This window comes from Anser anser, assembly GCF_964211835.1.
Source record: "Anser anser genome assembly, chromosome: 2".
Classification (NCBI taxonomy): domain Eukaryota; kingdom Metazoa; phylum Chordata; class Aves; order Anseriformes; family Anatidae; genus Anser; species Anser anser.
Window position 1 is genome coordinate 82,625,864 of NC_139721.1, and position 21,672 is coordinate 82,647,535.

A 21,672-nucleotide genomic window follows, 5' to 3' on the forward strand; every position below is an offset into this window, starting at 1 on the left:
TCACCATGGTCCTCACCACAGGCCGCAGGGGATTTCTGCTCCGGTGCCTGGAGCACCTCTCCCCCTCCTTCTTCACTGACCTTGGTGCCTGCAAGGCTGTTCCTCACTCCTCTCACTCTCCCAACTGCTTTGTGGTGCAGCGTATTTTTTGTTTGTTTGTTTGTTTTTTTGTTTGTTTTTTCCCCTGTCTTAAATATGCTCTCACAGAGGCGCAAAACAACATCACTTACTGGCTCAGCTCTAGTCAGCAGTGGGGTCCTTACCAAACATGGGGCAGCTTCTAGATCCTTCTCACAGAAGCCACCCCTATGGACCCCTTCTACCAAAACCTTGCCACGTAAACCCACTACAGGGGTTTATGTAACCTACATAGTGGTGTTCTACCATTATTGTGTTCAATTATGCAAATATGTGTTACACGCTGTGTGTATCCCAGCCGAATAAGGCCTTAAGTCATTAAACAATAAGATTCAGACATTCAACACAAATTGCTAAACATTCATGGACACATCTGCCAACTCATATCCTTATCTTTCTGTGTAAGTAGTTCTGATACGCTGAGATGTAGCAATTAAAATTTCATTCATGCAAAGCTGTATGGTGTACATTTTTAATAGACTAAGTTATGAATACTAGTTTTTATTGATACAAAGTACAAGAAATGCAGTTGTCATGAAAATCTTCATGTAACAGCTTGGCTGTATTTACCTTAATCATTTATCTGTTGACATTGTTGAAAAAAAGGTTACATGCATTTCATCGTGTCACTGTCAGTAAGACACATGGCTTACATGTGGTAAGACACGTGGTATAAAAGAAGCCAGTTACAGGGAATGTAAAATTGGTTCTGCTAAAACTAGTTTAAAAGCCTAGTTTTAACTTGGTATGTTTTGATACATGTAACCTAGATAACATGGGCTATCTCTGCTAATAACACTGAAGCACAGGAAAAAGATGACTGTGTGATGGGATATGCTTCCAGGATACCTCAGAAGTGGCACCGGATAATAATCATTACATGTGATCAGCTCTTAGATTTATGCTATCTTTACATACGTGCCAGAAGCCCAGCTGCAGACAGCAGAAGAGCACAGAAAACAAACATACATGTACTTCTTAAAACAGAAAAACATTCCCATTTGAGTTTCTGACTCCAGGCACTGAGGAGAGCAAAAAGAGAGGGAAACAACCAGAGGCAGTCATATGCCTCGTGGCTTCCCCTCCACTAGCTGCTCCTACCACCCTGAAAAGCCAGAGCGGCAGCAGGAGATGCGTGGCCAGACTGCTCTGCTTGCCCTCTGCCAGCTCCTTCCCACCCCTGCCCCAGCAGGCACCAGGGGGACGCCACCGCAGGTCGGCCAGGCACATCTGTCAGAGCCTGAAGGCACTCTTGAAATGCAGCATATCTGGTGAAAGCCCTGGAAAGGGAACCCAGCAGGGGATTCTCTGAGGAAACAGTTGTTAAAGAATATCTTAGTCTCCTGGCTCCCTCCCTTTAACAAGAAAAAAGTCTTCTGCCCTCATTGCAGTGGCTCAAACCATCATCCTGAGCATCTTAGCTCCTCTTAACACCTTGAGTGCTATCTCTGGGCAAGCAGTACTGAACATCTGATTCTGAGCAAACTTGGCTGCTCAGAAACCATGTGCACATTAGCATCCCTCCTGCCTGCGTGTGAGATGGGATTTGAGAAGCCTGATAATCTGGGGTCAAAATTCTGAGTTTATTTTACCACTCATCTTAGCCAAAATCTTTTGCCATTTTGCAAGGATAACAACCCTTGTCTCTTCCTGCATGCTTTTATCAAGCTCCCTGATTTGTTCCAAGTCCTCCTTCTTTGGCTGCCCCTTCGCACCACTTAGCTAAAAGCAGGACAGGACCCAAGGATACAACAAGACAACTGAACAGGGCAGAAGCAGCGAAAACATCACTGTGTTTGTGGCCAGTGTGGTGCCACTGCTATCTTGTCATAGATACTGAGGAGTCTTTGCTTTTTGACAGGCTTCTCTCAGACACCTGCTTGTCTCTCAGACACGCAAAATAGAAGAAGATGTCAGAAAGCAAAGAACAAGGCTGATATGGTGCAGTAACATTTGCCCAAACTTCAGAGCTCAAAGACAAACATATTTGGGAAGTGACTCAGTGCTGGCACCATCATTCTCTGTTCTTGTCACAAGGCGAAGCCTACTCAAAAGTATCACATAGGTAAAGAAGTGAAACCTAAACTATATTTGCCCAGTCCCGATTATATTAATCCTATATGCAGTGGAAAACAAAAAAGCAAACAAAATAGCTTTGCTATGCATCTGATGCAACCTTCACACTCTTCTAAAACGTATGAGAAAAGAGGTTAGGAGGTGATAAAAATATCAGTAATAATACCAGATAGGGGAACATGGAAAGTCTCCCTCTGCCTACTCAAAAAAAAAAAAAAAAAAAGAGAAAAAAGGAAAAGAAAAAAAAGGGGGTGAAGAAAAAAAAAAAACACCAAATTTACAAAGTTAGCAATACAATTATCCAATAATATACAATACAGTTATTTTGGGGAGGTTGTCCTCCATCCCAGGATAGAAGAGAATGTTGCATCAGTGTTGCTAAACATTGCTAACTGATATCAGTCAGCAATTTATTGGTGGATCAAACAGAGTCACAAACATCCATGTTAGGTTGAGGTGTGGTATAGGAGTATTCATGTGTGTTTCTCCTTTTGGCTTATGGCAAACAATTAGCCTATTTATGAACATCCCTGGACAACAGGCAGTCTGCCTTTAGGCTTTTTGTTCCCTGCCCAACACCAAGTATGCAGTGATAAAACCCCTGGGAGTGTTCTGGCATCCCTCAAGGTGCACATGCGTCTCTTCCTTCGATCAGACACAGCCATCAGACTGAATAGCTCATCACATTCTCCACACTGAATTGTGATTGCCCTGTCAGGCTTGTGAAGCATCTCCAGTTAACCCCTCGGTGCTACAACCACATGCAGTGAATGCACTTAGGAAGAGGTCATTTATAAAGTTTGAGTTTCTAAAATAAAATCTAGATTTTGGTAGTAGATACGGAGTTCTTTCTGCATAACTTTTAATGTAAGTGGATTGTCTAGCTCTCATTGCTGTAGAAAAAAGGTTGAAAAATTTTCAGACCTGACAGCCAAATAAATGTTGTGTATTTACGTGGCAAGGTTTTGGTAGTGTGGGGCTGCAGGGGTGGCCTCTGTGAGAAGAATCCAGAAGCTGCCCCATATTAGATAAGGGCCATTTTCAGCTGGCTCCAAAGGGACCCACTGCTGCCCAGAGCTGAGCCAATAGATGACGTTGTTTGTGCCTCTGTGAGAGCAGATTTAAGAAAGGGAAAAAACTGCAGCACAACAGCAGCTGGGAGAGAGGAGTAAGAACCATCCCTGCAGACCCCAAGGTCAGTGCAGCAGGAGAGCAGGAGGTGCTCCGGGCAGGCAGAAGCAGTTCCCCTGCGGCCTGTGGAGAGGCCCCTGGTGGAGCAGGCTGTCCCCCTGCAGCCCATGGGTCCCACATGGAGCAGATCTCCACGCTGCAGCCCATGGAGGAGCCCCCGGTGGGGCAGGTGGATGTGGCCTGGAGGAGGCTGCGGCCCATGGAGAGCCCCTGCAGGAGCAGGCCCCGGGCCGGAGCTGCAGCCCGTGGAGAGGAGCCCACGCAGGAGCAGGGGGCCTGGGGGGAGCTGCCGCCCATGGCGGACACATGCTGGAGCAGTTTGCTCCTGACAGATGGACCCTGTGATACAGAGCTATGTGGGAGCAGTTCCTGAAGAGCTGCTGCCTGTGGGCAGCCCCCGCAGGCTCAGTTCGGGAAGGACGGCATCCCGTGGGAGGGACCCCACGGGGAGCAGGGGCAGAGAGTGACCATGAAGGAGAGGCTGAGATGAAGCATTAGGGACTGAACGCAGCCCCCATTCCCCGTTCCCCTGCGCCGCTCAGGGGGAGGAGAAGGTAGAAGAGGGTGGATGGGGGGAAGGTGTTTTTGGTTTCTTTCCTCTGTTTCTCACTTCTCTAGTTTGTTAGTAATAGGCAACAAATTTTACTAATCTTCCTACTCTGAGTCTGTTTTGCCCGTCATGATGATTATTGAGCGATCTCCCTGTCCCTATCTCAACACTTGAGTCCTTTGCGTTGTACTTTCTCCCTCTTCCCTATGATGAGGGGGAGTGAGAGAGCAGTTGTGGTGGAACTCAGCTGGCCACCTGAGTAAAACCACCACAATAAATAAATACGCAAAACTGTGTTTTAAAATCTGTATCATGATCTTTGTGCACACTATCAACGTTAGCCTCCCACCATAGAGAGTTAGGTTTACAGAGCAATGAGACAAAAATGGCAGCCACCGAGGTAGCACAGGACATAGCAATGTTCATATTTGCTCTCCATACCAAGAACTCCAGAAGCCAGAAGGCAGGAGCTTTCTATAAAGCTATCCAAGAGCACAAATGTAGGGCCTCGGAGCATAATTAAGCAAATAACTACTTCTGTTTGACATTCCTCACAGAAGAATGTGTTATGTCCTATGAATTCAAAATATGCAATTAAAGAAAACACATTCCCCCTTCTCCTGTTCCCCAAATAAAGTAATCTAAAGGCCATCACTTTGAATTGCTGGCTGTATTAGCTAGCACAGCCATCAAATATTCAGCTGGGAGCCTCTCTGAGTACAAATGCGTTAAGCTGCACTCCAAAAGTCAACAAACATAAGAAAAAATACCGCTTAAAAACTACTATATACATGATTATGAATAATTCTGTGGCAGTTATTTAAGGAAGACTGTACATCAAACCATCTTCCACTCCCTATTTTTACGTTTTCAACTAAATATAAAGGACAAATATAGCAGTAAGTCGAATTTTTGCCTTCACTGAGATCTAATGCAAATCAAAATTAAATGCCCTCACCTTAACTTTGTTAACTTAAAATCTAATGGGACAGATGTTTACATGCTGATATTTCTACTGCTTTACGTTGAAAACATACAAATATAAGAACTGCACATTGTCAAATATTCAGCGTAAATCTCAAATTATTTTCTTTATGATTGCTGCTGAAGATTACACAATACTATGTGAACTGAAGATATACATTCATTCCACTCCTGATATGGAAAATAGCAAGCATGTTTAAAATATCAGTCTGTTTTGCATAACAAAATATGAAAAAATACATATTATATAGCATAAGGTAAGTTCCAGTTCTTCCACCTGCATTCTGATTCACTGACTGTGCAATATAATAGTAAGAGGGAAAAAAATATTAGTAAAACACACATCCATAAGGACCTCCTTGACACACTCTAATCTTGTAATGAAAAGATCTAGGGCACCAGGTAGGTGTCTAAGGATCCCAAATGTAAGGATCAGGGAGAACAGCTAATGCTTCCTGACAGAACATTTATGAAAACGTGCCATTTCAAATGTAGATATTTTTTGAATGCCCTTGACTTCCTTTGAGCCCTTGACTTGAGCCAGCTCCAAGGCAACCCAGTAAACATACCAACAAAGAGGGATACCAATTAGCTGGGAGCCTCCAGCCACCCCTGATAAACTCAGCCAAAACTTATTTGATGAGGTGTAGTTAGCAAAGAAACCATGAAAATGAACTGACCTTCCAGGAAAACAGGAGTCACAAACAGCTGTTCCCAGAACTGATGTCCTATGTCCACGTAGGTATCTACACCAAAAAAAGTATAAAAAGTTACTCTCTGTCTACACAAAATGAGCTTCTCTGCATGAGATCTCCCAGATACAGCAGAACCTTACAAGGAAACCTAGCTGACTCTAGACTTGGCAACAGATGATTAGTGAAGAAAGACTTTTCCATCACTGATTAGCCCCACTCCTGGTAGCGGTTTGGTGAGCGTGGTACTGGTAATACCTCACACTATATATAGGTGCAACATTTAAGTTCAAATGAAATTCACACTTGCTTTCCCAGTGGGAAATCTATAGGAACTTATAATATGTACTTGTTTTACTTTTAACATGTGGTATATATATTTATTTTACTAGCAGTAATTTTGTAGTAAGTTGTAATAAAGAAATTCACAGAAACCAAACCTCCATGTCCTTGTGTATTATGGGATCTTGCAACCCACAGCCACGACCTTTAGGCACCCGTGGGTTAGGTAACCCTCATAATGACATGGTTGAGATAGCCCTCTACTGCTAAGAAAGGAATTCTCTTCTTTATCTTGTAATCTGTAATATGCTAAGTCTTTCACTTCCCAGCTAGATATTAACGTCTGCCATTCATATATTGTTGTGACTTCATTTGCCAGAAAATGCATGTAACCTTCTTAAATTATCATTTTTAAGATAGCACTAAATATGAAAACTTCCAGAATCACTATTTCAAATATACCTGACGAATGCATATGCATAAAATTATTAATTCTGTTTTTAAAAAATACACAAATACTAGTTTATACAGTAGCCATACTCCAAGTGATCCCCTGATGTGGTATATTGGAAGACAAGAACTTAGGTGGGAGAAGGGGAGTACCGTGGGAAGCATATCCACTATGGGTTTCCAGGTAAAAGATGAGCCAAGCATTTCTTAACATTGTGATCATGAGGTTTCACGGGCGTAACAGATGTGTTCACTGAAAGAAGAGAATTTGGTCCACAATGTGCATTTAGTGAAGCACATTTGTAAATGGAAATTGCAGTTGCAGAATAGAAAAAGCACTTCTGGTACGTTCTAGCTGAAGAAAACATTCTGGTGATTAAAGCAACTCTCTCATTGTTTCTTTGCTCCCTTCTCCACATTGCACTTAATGGATATATAAAAGCAGGCAGTATTTTAGACAAAACTAAGTAAGCTTGGCTTCTTTCCTAAACTAGCAAATGCATGTGCTAGCAGTGGATGAAAATGACAGTACTGAATATTTTCTGACAATTTTTATATTTTTTCAAGCATTTAGTGAGAAAGGATGTTTTCCCTATATAGCTGTTAATAAACACCTTATTCTGGACTCTTATTTTTTGTTTTTCCTTTGCTCAGTGGCATAAAATAGCACTGAAAATGAGTGTTTTCTATAAGTTTACTGTGGTATTCACTTCCCCTGAATGCTACAATGCAAAAGCTGTTTAGCTTACCAAATCATTTGTAACATTAATTACTGTGATCAAACAGAAGAATTTTGCACCAGCCATCTAAAATAACACTTCAGATAAAATATATTTTTAGTCTCACTTAAGTTTAAAGCTTGGTATTGTGTGCTTGGTATTGAGTTGGTGAATTCTTAGGACACCTTTTCAGATTAATATTGTAATGCTCTGTCAATTGCTATATGCTTTTTACAGGGGCACATAAGAAGTCCTATTAAGATCAAGATCATATTAACTTAAGAACTGTACAAACAAGCATTAAGATAAAAGCCTGTAGTATAAGAAGATAAACAAAGAGGAGGGAAACAGCGAGACTAAGTGATCTCCAGCAGACCAACAGGACAGGTTGTTGTAAGACACTGGGGTGGAACTCAGTCAATTCCAGTTTACTGCCAGGACCACTGGAGCTATGCTAGCTAAACTTCTACATAGCAAGAATATTGTGACTATACAACACCTCCACAAAAAAAAAAGAAAAAAAACACTTAACTAAGCATCAACCTCACTGTCCTTTGGTTTAGCTTCCAATGACACAGTACTTCTGTACTCACTGGCTGATGGCAGTGCTTCGGACGGCTGTCAAGATTTGGGACCTTCTTGCAGGCAGATTCAGCATAAAAAACAGAATATGAAGTGTGTGATGCTCTGGTGCAATTGGTTTGTTGGACTTTCTGTAGGCCACTAAAAACCTGAGTGATCTTTTACTAGGACATGATGTCAGCCCTTGATAGAACCAAGATACAGTGGACTGAATTTCCAAACTAGTATTTCTTCTTTTCTGTCTGAACAGAAGCAAAACTTGTATGTTCTGATCTGGGGATATGCATGCAGAAATGTAAGATACTCTCTCTTATCAAGAGCAAGACAGGAAAGATTATGTTAAACACATCCCTATGGCAAATTATTGAACTCAGCCTACATGCAATGGATTTGCAATAATCGGTGTTGCCACATCTAAAGGACACCCCCAGTAAAACACAGAAACTGACCACGAGAATCTTTTTTAACCTGCTGCAGATTCGAAGTCAAATGCATTTGCTTAAATTGTCTGGTTTGGTGGCATGTGCAATACGATCTAGTTGTTCACCACATCTCACACAAGACTAATCACCTGAAGTGGAAAGGCTGACATCTTAAAGTTAAATGCTGCTCACAACCCAATGTATTTCACATTATCTCTTAACCAAACCAATGTACTGAGACCTTCCATCTGTCATTATCACATCGTATATTCAAAAAAGGGTCTTCATATTCAGTAAGCTATGTAGTGTACAATGCTTTTCAAATGAGAATCAAGAAATGCAAACACTAATGCTTGTAATAAACTACTCACATGATGGTATTTGTTCCCCATATTCTTGGGATTGCAATTGACAGAAGTTTATATATACACTCCTTATAGAAAACAAACAAACAAACAAGCAAAACCGAATGGAATTGTTAAGTAAATTGTGAAAAGTGTGACCGTATCTACTTCATTGTAATGAGCAATAAAGAAGAATCTTTTCCACATTTGAAATCTTTATTCAATTACATATCCAAATACAACCCAGATGTCTCTACACAACACTATGTGCATATGTTGAATAGCTTGTTTGTTCCTTTGTTTGCTTACTGAATAATGAGAAATACTACTGTCCTTTTACTTAAGTTTTTCTTTTGGCGATGAGTACTGAATATGCTAACCAACATCTGATATACAGCTTGCTAACTTCTGTAGTATTTCTTGGAGAGGATCCATTTTTCCTGTCTGGCACTACATAAAGGAGAGTTACTTCAGACTTTCTATTTTTTTAGTTTTATCTGCAGCAGATAACACATTGTGCTCTGATTCTATTCTCCTTAAAACAGAAAAAAAAAAAAAAAAGTAAGCAGCATCAGTACATTCAGTAAAATTGATGAAATTTAATGGGTTGTTCTAAGTTCTATGATTTCATTATTTTTCTATAGCATCCTATTCAATTGCTGGCTTTAATCAAATACACAAGGCAATTATAACATGCATTTCAAATTACTTTGAAAACAAAGATTAACCTTCACATGAATAATTTACATCAAATGCTACACATACAAACAAATGTACTTCTCCAACAGTTCTGCTTGTGTCTTTATAAGTTGTTTCTACCTTTACAAAGCCAGTGTAAAATGTTACTAGAAGAGTGAGCGTACAGCAGAATATGTGACAGAGGAAAAAATATGCACAGCATCTGCTGGTTCTAACTGATGCTTTAATAATACTGGAAAATGCAGTAAAAATGCAGCTACTTGAACTGATGAACATGGTCACAATTTTGTGTCACTGACAAGTTCATATTAAATTTGTCCTAAAGCATGCATTAATTTATTAAATCTAAGAATTTTCAAAGATTCATAATATCATATTTGTGCTACCTTACACAAACTGTTAACTGATGTCAACTTTTTCTCTAATTCAGGATTCAGAAAACCTAGTACAGTGAGATCTTAACATAATTTTTCAGTGAAGAACGTTGGTGTGATGTGCATAGTTTTTTGGTTTTTTTTTAATAAAAAGAAACAGAAACCATACTTTGTTGAAAAGTTGCCCCCTTCAACAAAGAGGCCCTTACATTCTGGAACTTTAAATATGCCACAGAAAATTCACATTGTGATTCCCAGGAAAAACTGACAAAAGTTTTGACAATAAAAGGTTTTGAGAAAAAAAACAAAACATGTTTTTGCACGTGTTCTGTGCAGTCTTGCTCTTGGATATTAAGCTTTGATGTTTCCACCTGAACTGAGGAGGCTTTATACCAGGCTACAGTGAGGGTGAGGACTCACGCTGCAACTTACAGCAACCGATGCTGATGGTAGAGAAACACTGGTACAGCATTAGGGGAAAACAGGACATGACAAACAAAAGAAGAAACTCAGTATATAGGCAATATAGGAATCAGTTTTAAAATGCCACTGGGATACAAAATAGTCCTGATCTGCTTATTAAGCATGAAATTTCCTTTACTCTTTTCCAGTCAATTAGCCAAAGAATCCTTGCCGTTCTATTTCTCACTTAAATTTTCCTTTTAACTATTGAATGCTTTCATCTTTTCTTAAAAATTTTTTAAAACACAGCTTTATCCCTAAAAATTCTGGGAAGTTACGTGATGCTATTTCAAAGTGTCATCAAAATCTTTCATCTTGACATTTTAAAATGTAAATATTTTTGCAGCTTTCCCATTCCTTTGTAATTATTTTTTTTTTTTGATGTTACTACTGCTAAACTGCATTTTCAAGTTGTCCTATTAATCATCACAATCATTTTTGGATAACAGCACTGAGAGCTGAAAGAAATCTCTCCAACTCTGCAGGGTGCTGAAAGTACAAAGCATCACCGTTTTATTTTTGTGTGGATGTTTCTACTTTTTTTCTTTGACAAAGATCTTCCATTTGAACCTTACAGAGAAATGAAACAGTGGTTCTGAAGTAGCTATTTGGCATCTGGTTTCCACTTGCTGCACCTCTTCCTTACTGCTTTATGACTATCCCTATTGTCCTTTCCCCTTACTATGGAATGGATGATGCAGAGTCACAGTTCTATCATTTAAATAGGAACAGATCATCATGACAGATAGCTGCTGAAAGAGGCATGCTGTAACTGAAGCACCAACACTTTAGTACAAACTAGAAATCTATTTAGCTTGGTGAAAGTAGCCCCCACCTGTCACAAACTCAAACCCTGTTATTACAGAATAACTTCAAGAAAAGAGTTCACGTATACTTCCCTACTCTTTTGTGGTAAACTGCTCTGATGATAATATACACCAAGACATCACAAGTTTTTCCATTCCATTTCAAAAAGCAACAGTGACTCCAACTTCCTAGCTCACTTCTTCAGCCTTAGCAGCAACCTTAGCACTATCAGAGTAGAATAAATTCCCAGCTTCCTGGAATGTGTGACAGTCAAAGGTGCCAATCTGTTGATGTAAGCATATGAGGTCAGTATTAATACTTCGCATTAGTGTTGAATCTCTACTTGAAAACCAATTTCAGCACTGTTCTCTGCTAAGTTATTTATGGCTGCAAGATGATTGGAAAATAAAAATCTCCATAGAAACTGATGACAGACAAGACCTAAAAGAGGCCAAAAAAGAGATTCTCAACTTAATCGCTTACGTGAAGATAAATTTAAAAATTCCCATTTGAGAGAATTAGAGAAAAAGAAAGGCCTTAAACTGGAACTGTGCTCATAGTATTACCATTAGCTCCACATCCAAAAATAAAGGAGGATTTTCCTTTAAAGACTTCAAATAAAGAAACAACGAAACATTAATCAGGAGTCAAAGCTGACAAATTTAACTCCTAGATGTATATAGTGAAACAGAGAAGAAATTCAAGTTTATCATATGAAAAAGGTACAAATCACTTCCTAATTTTCAGTACTTGTTTCATTTTTTTACGTCTATGTATAAATACAAATAAAGTAAGCAATTATTTGCCAGGATTAGCCCCGACTATTTTTACATGATTTTGTCATTCGCTACTGTTATGTCAGAAATCTGAACAGTACCTTTTTTTTTTTTTTTTCTTTTCAGAATTTCTATAGAATCCTGCATCCACCAAAGAAGTCTGCTTATCCCTCTTTACTGCTATACAATCAGGTCATGATGCCATGATTGCTGCTGCTAGATCTTCAGTACAAAATTGATGCTGATGATTTGCCAGCATTTGTGTCACTTGTGTTGGAACAGCCTGAAGACAGAATACAGAGCTGACGTACTTATATTGTCTTGGTGCTGCAAGAGGACTGATGGTACCAGGAAAAAGTCTGTCAGTGCAAAAGTAACCTGTTGATACTTCTAAACATACTTAAACCAGATCGATATTTCTCAACATACTTAGAGCATGTGGCCTCATGTTCTTCTAACCTAGAACTCAAGAGGCTTAGAGATAGAGTTAATGTGGTATTGAATTTTTGGTTTGTTTGTTTGAAGGGAGCTACTAGACCACACAAATGAAGACTGAAGAAGGCACTGAGTAATGGTCTGTGGCCGCTGTTCCTCAATCAACCATGCCAGCCAACAACATGCTCAGTCTTTAACCACTAAACATAGGAGGGGAAGCTCTTTTTGTTGCCACTGGTTTTTCCAGCAGATCTAAATGCCAGGTGAACTTTGGCTTTCCTGGCAGCAACCCCACATTCCTGGGCAAAGTCCTGAATTCTTCATTTGTCCCTGCTTCCACAATGTGAACTGCCCTCCAGGCTGGGCTGTGGTACAGGCTTCTCTGCAGCACTGATTGGATGGGGTTTGTCACTCCTTCATCAGGAGTTTCAGGATCTAAGTGAAATAATTCTTTTATCCTTATAAATCGACTGCATTTTGACTTCACTTTCTGATTGAATATTTATGTGAATAAAATAGTTAATGATTTTATTAAATAGATTAGATATTGTCTCATCAATAAAATGTGCAGCAACCTTGTCAAAATTGAACTTTTTAGTACTGACCTTTTGACATATCTTAATTGGATTCTGTTATTACTATTTCTATTTTGTGAATATTTTAACTATTTGCCTTTATTCTTTAGAAAAGGAAATATTCCAACCCTGAACTTGCCTAGTGATCTATGTATTACAGAACATATCTTCCCAGAAGCACACAGCTTGGAGTAAAGGAAAGAAAATACCAAAAGCATTATCACAGCTCTGAAAGTCTCCAGAAAATTAGTATCTCAAAACAGCAACAAAAAGAAGAAAATGTCCATGTACCCAGGTTGATAATTGCATTGCAAAATAATAAATAATAATAAATAAAAAATAATAAATATGAGTTAGAAGCCCTTTCAACCAGGAAGTACCATTTCTGAATTACATGAGAATATCTTTTATAATATGGTAAACCATTTTAACTCCCCATTTTAGAATGCATTAATAAGAATACAGTTTTCTTCATGCTGCAAAAGGTGTGTCCAGAATATGGACAGATGGAGAAGGACATATAAAGGCAAACAACCTGGAATTTGTGAAAAACAAACGAACAGAAAAACCCAACTCTTTTGAAATACACTACATTTGCTTGACTTCCTGCCTTTTTAAAAATATACATTCAACAATCCATCAATGCTATTTCCAATGACAATGTACCCTCAGACTTACCTCAAAATTTTCTCCCTTACAGTCAGTCTCTTGTATGTCCCTAGTCAGGCTAGCTACCACAAACTAAAACCTAAACTGTAACAGGAGGAGGTTTGTTCTTCTCTGATAGCCTATGCTGAAATAACGTTTCTATACTTTAAAAAAATACCATGAATGATAGGAAGTGCATTCACATCAGGTACTTTACGTCATAGCGGCTGTAACATTTAAGTATTGTTATTGTCTCCAAATGCTTTCAATTCCACCTTCCTAATATTCTACTGAAATTATTTTTTTTTCATGTGCCGCATATTGCCATTTCTTCTGAGATGTTTCACACTGACTATGAAGGCTTCTGTATGATTTTGCCATATTCTCACACCATTGTCAGATTTTTGTACAAGGAGTTAGAAACAGATCTGTAAAAATGTCAACTGCTTTTTTTTTTTTTTTTTTTTTTTTTTTTATAAAGAAGGGTTGTTGTTTTTCCTGCATCCACTACCACAAGTCTACACATAGCCTTTAACACTGGGCTCTTATTTTCCTCTTTTCTTCCCTAAGCTCCTTTCATCTTTTGCCAGAAGTGTTAGACATCAGGTGTTGTAATATAAGAATCTGGAAAACTTACTCTTTTTTTTCTGGTCCCACTTCTAAATGAATACCCTTTATTTTATACCAGTATACTTACCTCTTAAGTATACAGGAGTATCTTTCATTTACGAGACCCAGATGAAATATCTCTTTAAATTCTATTGTAGTGACACAAGTATTATCAGATTTTAGGAAAGGTAGTACAGAAAATTGTTTAAAAAAAAGGATTAAGTATTTAATTTCAAGTGTTTCACTAGATGGCTTTGTATCCTTAAGTATGACTTACCACACAGGTAAGTTTAATTTTTTAACTCTTACAGCTTAAATGGTATTTTTTTTTCCTATTAATGGAAATGTTTACTGCACATAAAAGAATCATGTTATATTTGTGCAATAAAGGCTGCAGGATTGGGCCAGTAACATTCTATAAAGTATTATCATTAACATGCTATTATAAATCAGTCCAAGTCAGTTGCACTATGCATGTAAACAGGAGTGGAAACATAGGCTTTTTAACAAAAAGAACCTTCTATGCCCATAACTGAATGACAACTTGATGTTTGATTTCACATCAATCATATACACACCCACGAATTATACTTTTTTTTCCCCCCCAAAGTATGAGATAGATTTGTGAGTCAACAGAGATCACTGTATGTACTCCAGCTCTCACCCCAGCATCCTTGTTTTGTAAAACTTGTAGACAAAAGTAGAAACCAGTCTTAATGTACTAGTTTTCTTATGCTGTCATAACCTGAGAAATATTCTATGATTTTCATATATATTATACTCAAGCTCTCAGCAAGTATTGAATCAATTAGAGTGATTTTCCTAGTTGAAGGTATATATTTGACAACTCTAATCTCTGTTTAATGACAAAAACAGCTTATTTTTAGTTCTTCTGAAAATCCTTTAGGTTATCCTATATGCAAACACTCCTTCAACTGAACTTTCCACATAGCTATGAGATACCTTTCCCCTACTGCTAACAAGAACTTCAGTCACAGACCCTTTGTATCAGACACTATGTGTACCCAGACCAAAAGGAAGGTTCATGTCCCAGACAATTTGACTTTTAAACATAAGGCAAGAGACAGTGGGAGCACATGAACTGACAGCAAAGTGTAAAGAAACAGCAGGATAACAATGACCTGTAAGACAAGTTTTGGCCACTTTTACTATTGGTCTAAGTCACTTCACTGTTTTTTGTAGATAGAAATATTTGACAAGATAGGCTAGTCTACTGTGACAGACTAGGAATGAAGGACATTTTTTAAAGTACTGAGAGGATCCTTACACGAACATTCGAGCTAGTAGAGATCTTACATTATCCTGGCACCTAAGTTGAACACCTTTACTATTTGCACCTTGGAAACCTGAGCTTAGGGTAGCAGATGCTGGCCAGTGTAAAGATAAATAAAAGTGTATGCATTCCTGTAGGGGAGGGTCACTGGCACTTGTCTCTCCTGAATACTTCTTGCTTACCCCAAAGGGACAGGCCTTTAACAATTTTGAAGGGCCATTCTGGTTCTCGTGTAGATTACTCTAAAACAGAAACAAAACAAGAAATATGAACAGCTACTGGTGACCTGCATTTAACAAAAGCAGTTGTAGATTTAGCTTGCAATGACATAATATACATGTATAGGTCATGAATTTTTCCCAGCTAATTTTACATGCACTGCCTCCTGTGCACAGCCTAGTGCTAGCACCTGAGCTTCTACATCTGGCTGAGAGGAGGAGCAAGTGCAGGCACCTAACTGCATTCAGATGGTCCCAGCACCCAAGGTTAGGTGAAGTGCTGATACTAGGCTATGGATTTGCAAAAATTGGACCTCCCAGGTCTCTCTCTTTAGATCTCTCTAGATTGTTTGTTGGTTGGTTTTAAGGATACCTGAAGCTGTCACTTCATCCGGACAGCTGTACTGCAGCTCCATAGTTAGAAATGGCAGGGAGAAAACAAGATTGTTATGAGCAAGCAGAATTTTTCTGACCTTTCTTATTACATGCATTTATCTCTTGACTACAGAGTTTGCTGTTCCTCACAAGCTCAGAGATTTTGAATTAAGGAAAGTGGTCTAAAATCTAGCAATTTGGCATTTATAGGGAAACCTCTTTTACCAGTTTATAATTTGCCCTGAATAAGGTATACTCAGAGATGCTAGGATCTTCACTCTGTTGTTTACATCAACTAATGCATGTGAAACGCAATGTCTCTTATGAGTAAAAAGCATCTCTTATGAGAAGAATATTCTCAAAAAATGTGAAAAATGCATTTATTTATCTATGTTTTGTCTGTGTTTTTGAAACACAATTCAGTGTTTCTTCTCCTTCCTTTCCACCTGCCCCTTAAAACACAGCTGTATTTCATCACAGAGCCAAATTGTCATATGCATCACTCAGAAAATGAAACAAACCAAAATGCACACTGAACCCTTAGCAACCTACAGTGATTGAGGACTGTATTATCAAGATTAATCATAACTGCCTTTTAAACAAAAAGGCAGTTTTAAACCAAAAGACTGTTTCAGGAGGCAGACAGACTGCTGAAATAAAAGTACAAGCAATGCAACATTTCCTTAGCTCTCCTAATGTAGCTACCTCTATTTCTAGTCCTTCCTATTTTCATGATAAGGGTTTTGAAATATATACTTCTAACACCTTTCTAATTTTCTGCTTTTTTTCTTTTTAGTTTCCTAAAGCTAAAACTGGTTTCAATCATATCCATCTGGCTTAACTCATTATAACTGTTTGATTGGAGTTATCTTCCCCATAGCTTTGCTCAGTCCATATATTACTTTCCCTCTGGGAATCTGCAATCTAGTCTCCTCACCTTCATTCTTTCTCTTTTTTTTTTTTTTAATTAGCTTATGAAACGGATTTAAGAATGATATTTTCTTATCATCTGAGAACTGAAGTTGGCTTTATCTTACCTCTCACTGATTTTGCACACAAATGGCATCTTCACAGGCAACAATGAATGTAAATACACTTCCTAAGCACTCAAATCTCTTGCATAGTAAAGCAAACAGAACATTGTTATTTTGTTTGTTTTTTTAAGTGAAACACCTATAAAAAATGACAGCAAATGCGTAGAGCAGATTTATGTAATTCTGGCTTGAATGTCAGACAATAATGTAATCTATACTGTTTAAGTAAGATTAGCACTAATGCCAATACATTCATCGCCCTGTTCCCTTAGGACCTCGTTCAAACCTTAAGAGAAGGGAAAGAAATTCACTGACGTCAATGAATTTTGAATCAGGATCAGACTACTTACTTATTTTGTCTGGTCTGGTACTTAAGAAAGTACTTTGCCCTATTCACAACAATAAAATACTTCCTTTGTAGGCCCCAGTTTTGCAACTGTCAGCATAATGACTAAGCAGACAATGGCATTTCTGAAACCATGATATTATACTGATTTTTGATGCAAATGAAAGTCAATGTGTGAACAGAAGGATTTGTACTACAGATCACCTATTTATGTGCAAAGATAATAATTGCTTTTCATCAACTGATCAGTGTGTTAAATGATGTCTTTCTGCTGCAGTTGCATGCAGTGCCCCATAAACAAAATCTGGGTAATATACTTATGACACAAGTCAAGCAGTTTGTCTTTTAGATACACTAAGTACCTACTTTCTGAAAATCATGGTATTTTTAATATGAATTACAATTTGGTCACACACACCACAAAAATAAAGAATTAAAATAAAATACAAGAGTTTAGACTGGAAAGTTATAATACATTGCTCCAAGAGACAGAATGCATGTCACAAAAAATAACTGCAGTTCACTTTCTACCTGTTTCCAGAAATGATAAAGAAAGGTCCATCATCTTAATACAAAGGACATGTACATGTATTGCCATTCGAAATGGAAACAACCTGCATAGAATCTTGGAGGCATAACTCTTATTTTATGGAACATATCACTGTATTTGGTTGTTTATGAGACACAGAATGGCATGACAAATGAGGTGTGACACAGCAAGTCAACTTTAAAATAAAACAAAACTCTTCTATTTCTGGATCTGCTGCTTTGGATTATGTCTAAACAAAGCATATCCATGGGAATGGAATGATAAAATATTCAATGCATTTGAAATGTCAAGGGTTGTGGCAGTTCAGCTAGTTTAAGTGAGATGGAAGGAAGTTTGGCTTGCAAGCTAAAGAACAGATATTAGCTAGTCCCTCATGCCTGATTACCAGTTAGAATAGCCTTCAAGAAGTTGAAAACAATTACAAGAGTTTATGAAAACAAACTTCAGGTCACTTCAGTTCTCTGATTCCTCAATACTGAAGGCTAGGAATTATCCTTAAAGCTGTTCACTTGTTGAATCTGTTTACGTATCAACAACATTTGGTAACTTTAGAGCTGAGACACGCTCAGTTCGTAACTACTGAAGTGGTATATCAATGAAATAATGGTTGTGGGGTTTTTTTGTTTGTTTTTTAAATGACCAAAATGTTTTGGGTGTTTAAAATGATCCAGTAAACATTGCCTGTCAGTAGTTACAGTAGCATCCTAGAAGGCGCTTAGCCAAAAAGGATATTCAATGGGTCACAGGTGTTGTCTTGAGCCAAGGCTCTGACCACACTTAGAAACTTGAAAATAGATCTCCTCATTTTGCAGGTAAGTCTCCTGGTGCTTTCCTGTCCTGGCAAATAACTGCCAAATGTTAAAACCTGAGTTGGTTTTCTCTCTTAAACAGAAATACAAAGTTGGGCAACAGAGGCAATCTTATCACTTCACTTCTAAAACATGAAATGTAATTATACAGAAGACGGAGATTCTCTCCTCACAAGGATGGCCAGTGAGAGTACCAGAGGCAATAAGCACAAGTTGATTTATAGGAAATTCTGTTGCATGTATGAGGAAAAAAATCTTTGCCATGAGAATGATTAAACACTGGTGTAGGTCATCCAGAGAAGTGATACAGTCTCCCTTGCTATAAGTATTCCACACTTGGCTTGACAAGTCCCTGGATAACCTGATCTAACATCCAGATTTCAAGAGAAGATTACAAAATGATCTCCAGAGGTCCCTTCCTGCCTAAAACCTTCCTCTGATTTTAAGAGAGACAACATTTGCTATCATCTGATTTGATTAAGCTCTTCACAGCAGTGTTTTTTGTTTTGATGTGTCAACAATGGCTAAACCACAATGGCTACAAGAAAGTTCAAGAGTAATCCAGATCACAATCCTGTCCTGAGGCAACATCCTCTGGACCTACTGTCATACTGATGATCAGAAACATCATGGCTTAGTCTGAGAAACCTTACTGGACTGATGCCTTACAGTAACTACTGTAAGGAAGCTGCTACATTCTTTGTGCCTAACTTAAAAGATCTCTTACTGCAGTTTACACCTGTTAATTCCTTTTCTATCAACTATGGACACAATCGTTCTTTTCTTTTCCTTAATCAGTTTTGAATGCATTTTCTAATATCCTCCCTCTGCCTCTTCTTCAAGCTTAGGAACCCCTTTGTTCTGCCTTTCCTGATGGGTACTGGACCTTGATGTTTAAAATACAAAAGCTTGTAATTCTCCATAGGGAGACAGATATCATAAAAGACTTGGTGCTTAGTGCTTTCTTCCCACCCACCCCTTCACTGAAATCACGGGGAAATAAGCACATAAGTACTGCTGTGAAAATATGCCCTAAATTTTGTCATTGTTCAACATAGTGATTGGGTTTATTAACTCACTCTTTTGTCTTTAATGCCAGAATCTTGCAAGGAGAGGTTTGCTGGTACTAGAATTTAGTTAGTACTATTTGCATATGATACAGAGAGTAGAAACTGGTTCTAAGTTCTGAAAAAAGGTAGGTTTTTTTTTTTTTTAGTTTGGGAAACAAAGTGAAATTTTCATAAAAGGTGACTTGGGTGTTATTTCAAATTTGTGACCTTCTAAATAAACCATAGGTTTTTTTTTGTTTGTTTGTTTTCTTTTCCATCATTATGCTGCTTGTGATCAGGAATAAGTGAAAAACAAAACAACAACAAAAAACAAACCCCACCAGCTCGTGTTCATACATATATGTAAACACTATCTAATGCTTGGTTGGAAATGCCCAGGATAGAAATATTGCATTAATGGATGCAAATGAGATAATGTGCTGTAGAACAGAACTTGAAATCATAGTGCAAATGTAAATGTTTGCTTTAAGCTCGATTACTACTAAAATTATTTCTTGGTATTTTAACCTCCATTTCTAACCTTCTCTAGATATTACTGAGCCATGTGGAAAGGTACAGAAACTATGACCTAGATTAAATAGTGCAAAGAGAAAGAACACACTAGGGATACATTGGTGTTAGCATCCTCATTAGGAAATTAAAACAGTTAATCAAAGAGGAAACATTTTCCTTCCATAATACAGAAATTGTCATCAATCACTGTCTGTTCAGTGAGAGAGAAAAATATTAACTTATAGTGTCCAAAATTGTTAAAGTTGTTCCTTAGAGCAATACGGAACCATATCTATTAATTTTATCACAGATCAGAAATGGATACAACACAAAGGAGACATTTAAATAAGATTAAAAGTCTGAGTAAAACTAACAAGGAACAAGAAAAAACTCTTAAAAATGACACTCAATATTCCTACGTTCCAATTTAAAATATTAAAAATAAACCTACACAACAATGCCTCATTTCTTGCTTTTGTCATCTAACAAAGACTGTTTGTATTATTTAAACAACATTCTTTCTTATAGAAAAATACAACAAAAAGTGGTAAATTAAAAGAATCCTATTTAAAGTGTAGATAGCCACTAGGTATTATTTGTGATAAGTTTATTAAACAGGTAATGAATGTTTAGCACCCATTAGGAGAACATCTACAACTCATTTCGTGAAGATGTGACAGGCCAGGTTAACAGGACAGATGCACATAGGTATACATAACGAACGTCAGGTTACGTGACTGCTGCTACCTAGAAAACAAAACCATCCAATATTTCCCATAATGTTTGTGCAATTATTTCGAGGAAGTTGTTTTTTTCCCCTTCAGTTTATGTTTACCAAAATTATCAAATACATCTCTGTTTCAGCACGTGTCTTGTGGTGACGTAACTTCAGGGTTCATTCCTGCGAACTGATAAGTATTTGATGAAAGATGATGCAGATTTGAGTGAAACCTGGCAATATTCATGGATAACAGGAAATATTTTCCTCTTAACAGTACATTAACAATAGGTGGGAGAATAATTTCCTATTGTCAGCAGAACATACCAGGTACTATATTATTAATACTGAAGTCTATGGTCTACACACAACAGAAGATTAAATCAGAGCAACAGCTGCATATCAAATCAGGGTAATCAGTCCCTGCTGCTTTGTTTCTCTTCTGAGAGCACTGCAGTAGGTCAAAATCCTAAAACAATTAGAGTAAAAGAAACAAAAACCCAGCAACCCAGCAAAAGGTCTTATAAAGTAGGTGGAAAGAAGGGTTAATAATTTCAGAAAAAAAAACAAAAACACAAACAAACAAAAAACCACACCTGAGTTTCTCTGTTGCATTATAGCAAATGCTCAAAGCTGTAGCTTGTCAATGCTTCTATTCTGCAGTGAGCTGTGCAGCACCAATAATACTAGTTTAAAGTCTGTTCCAACTGAGCTTTTTGTAAAAAGCAGATGAGTATTAGATGATGATGCTTCAGTTCTGATCAGCTACCTACCTCTCAGTTTAAGCATTAAATGTACGCCATCATTCCCTCTCCTTCCCTCTGCCCCTAACTCCTTGTTTCTCAGGTCAAGATTTTAATTCATTTTCGTCTCTGAAAAGCAGCACACCCATAACCAACAAAAGAATGCAAATGAGCCTATAAACCATACAGGTATACTCCTGAAACCCGT

At 37.9% G+C, this 21,672-nt stretch overlaps 1 protein-coding gene across 8 annotated transcripts in view; it reads right to left on the reverse strand.

The window, feature by feature from the left end:
* Nucleotides 1–21,672, reverse strand: part of LOC310893274 (uncharacterized protein) — a 101,959-nt gene that overhangs the window by 13,810 nt on the left and 66,477 nt on the right. For 3 of the 8 annotated variants that reach the window (XR_014578861.1, XM_083821979.1, XM_083821986.1), the window contains 2 exons: nt 5,620–5,685; nt 607–1,418 (listed from right to left, as the gene is read on the reverse strand). Coding sequence is in view for 6 of the 8 variants with exons in the window: in XM_083821986.1 (XP_083678112.1) it covers nt 1,372–1,418; nt 5,620–5,685 (113 nt within the window). In the remaining 2 variants the exon portion in view is untranslated. Of the gene's footprint in view, nt 1–606; nt 1,419–5,057; nt 5,236–5,619; nt 5,686–10,404; nt 11,057–21,672 lie in introns of those variants that run through there. The other 5 variants (XR_014578860.1, XM_083821989.1, XM_083821987.1 and 2 more) reach the window with 3 other exon arrangements.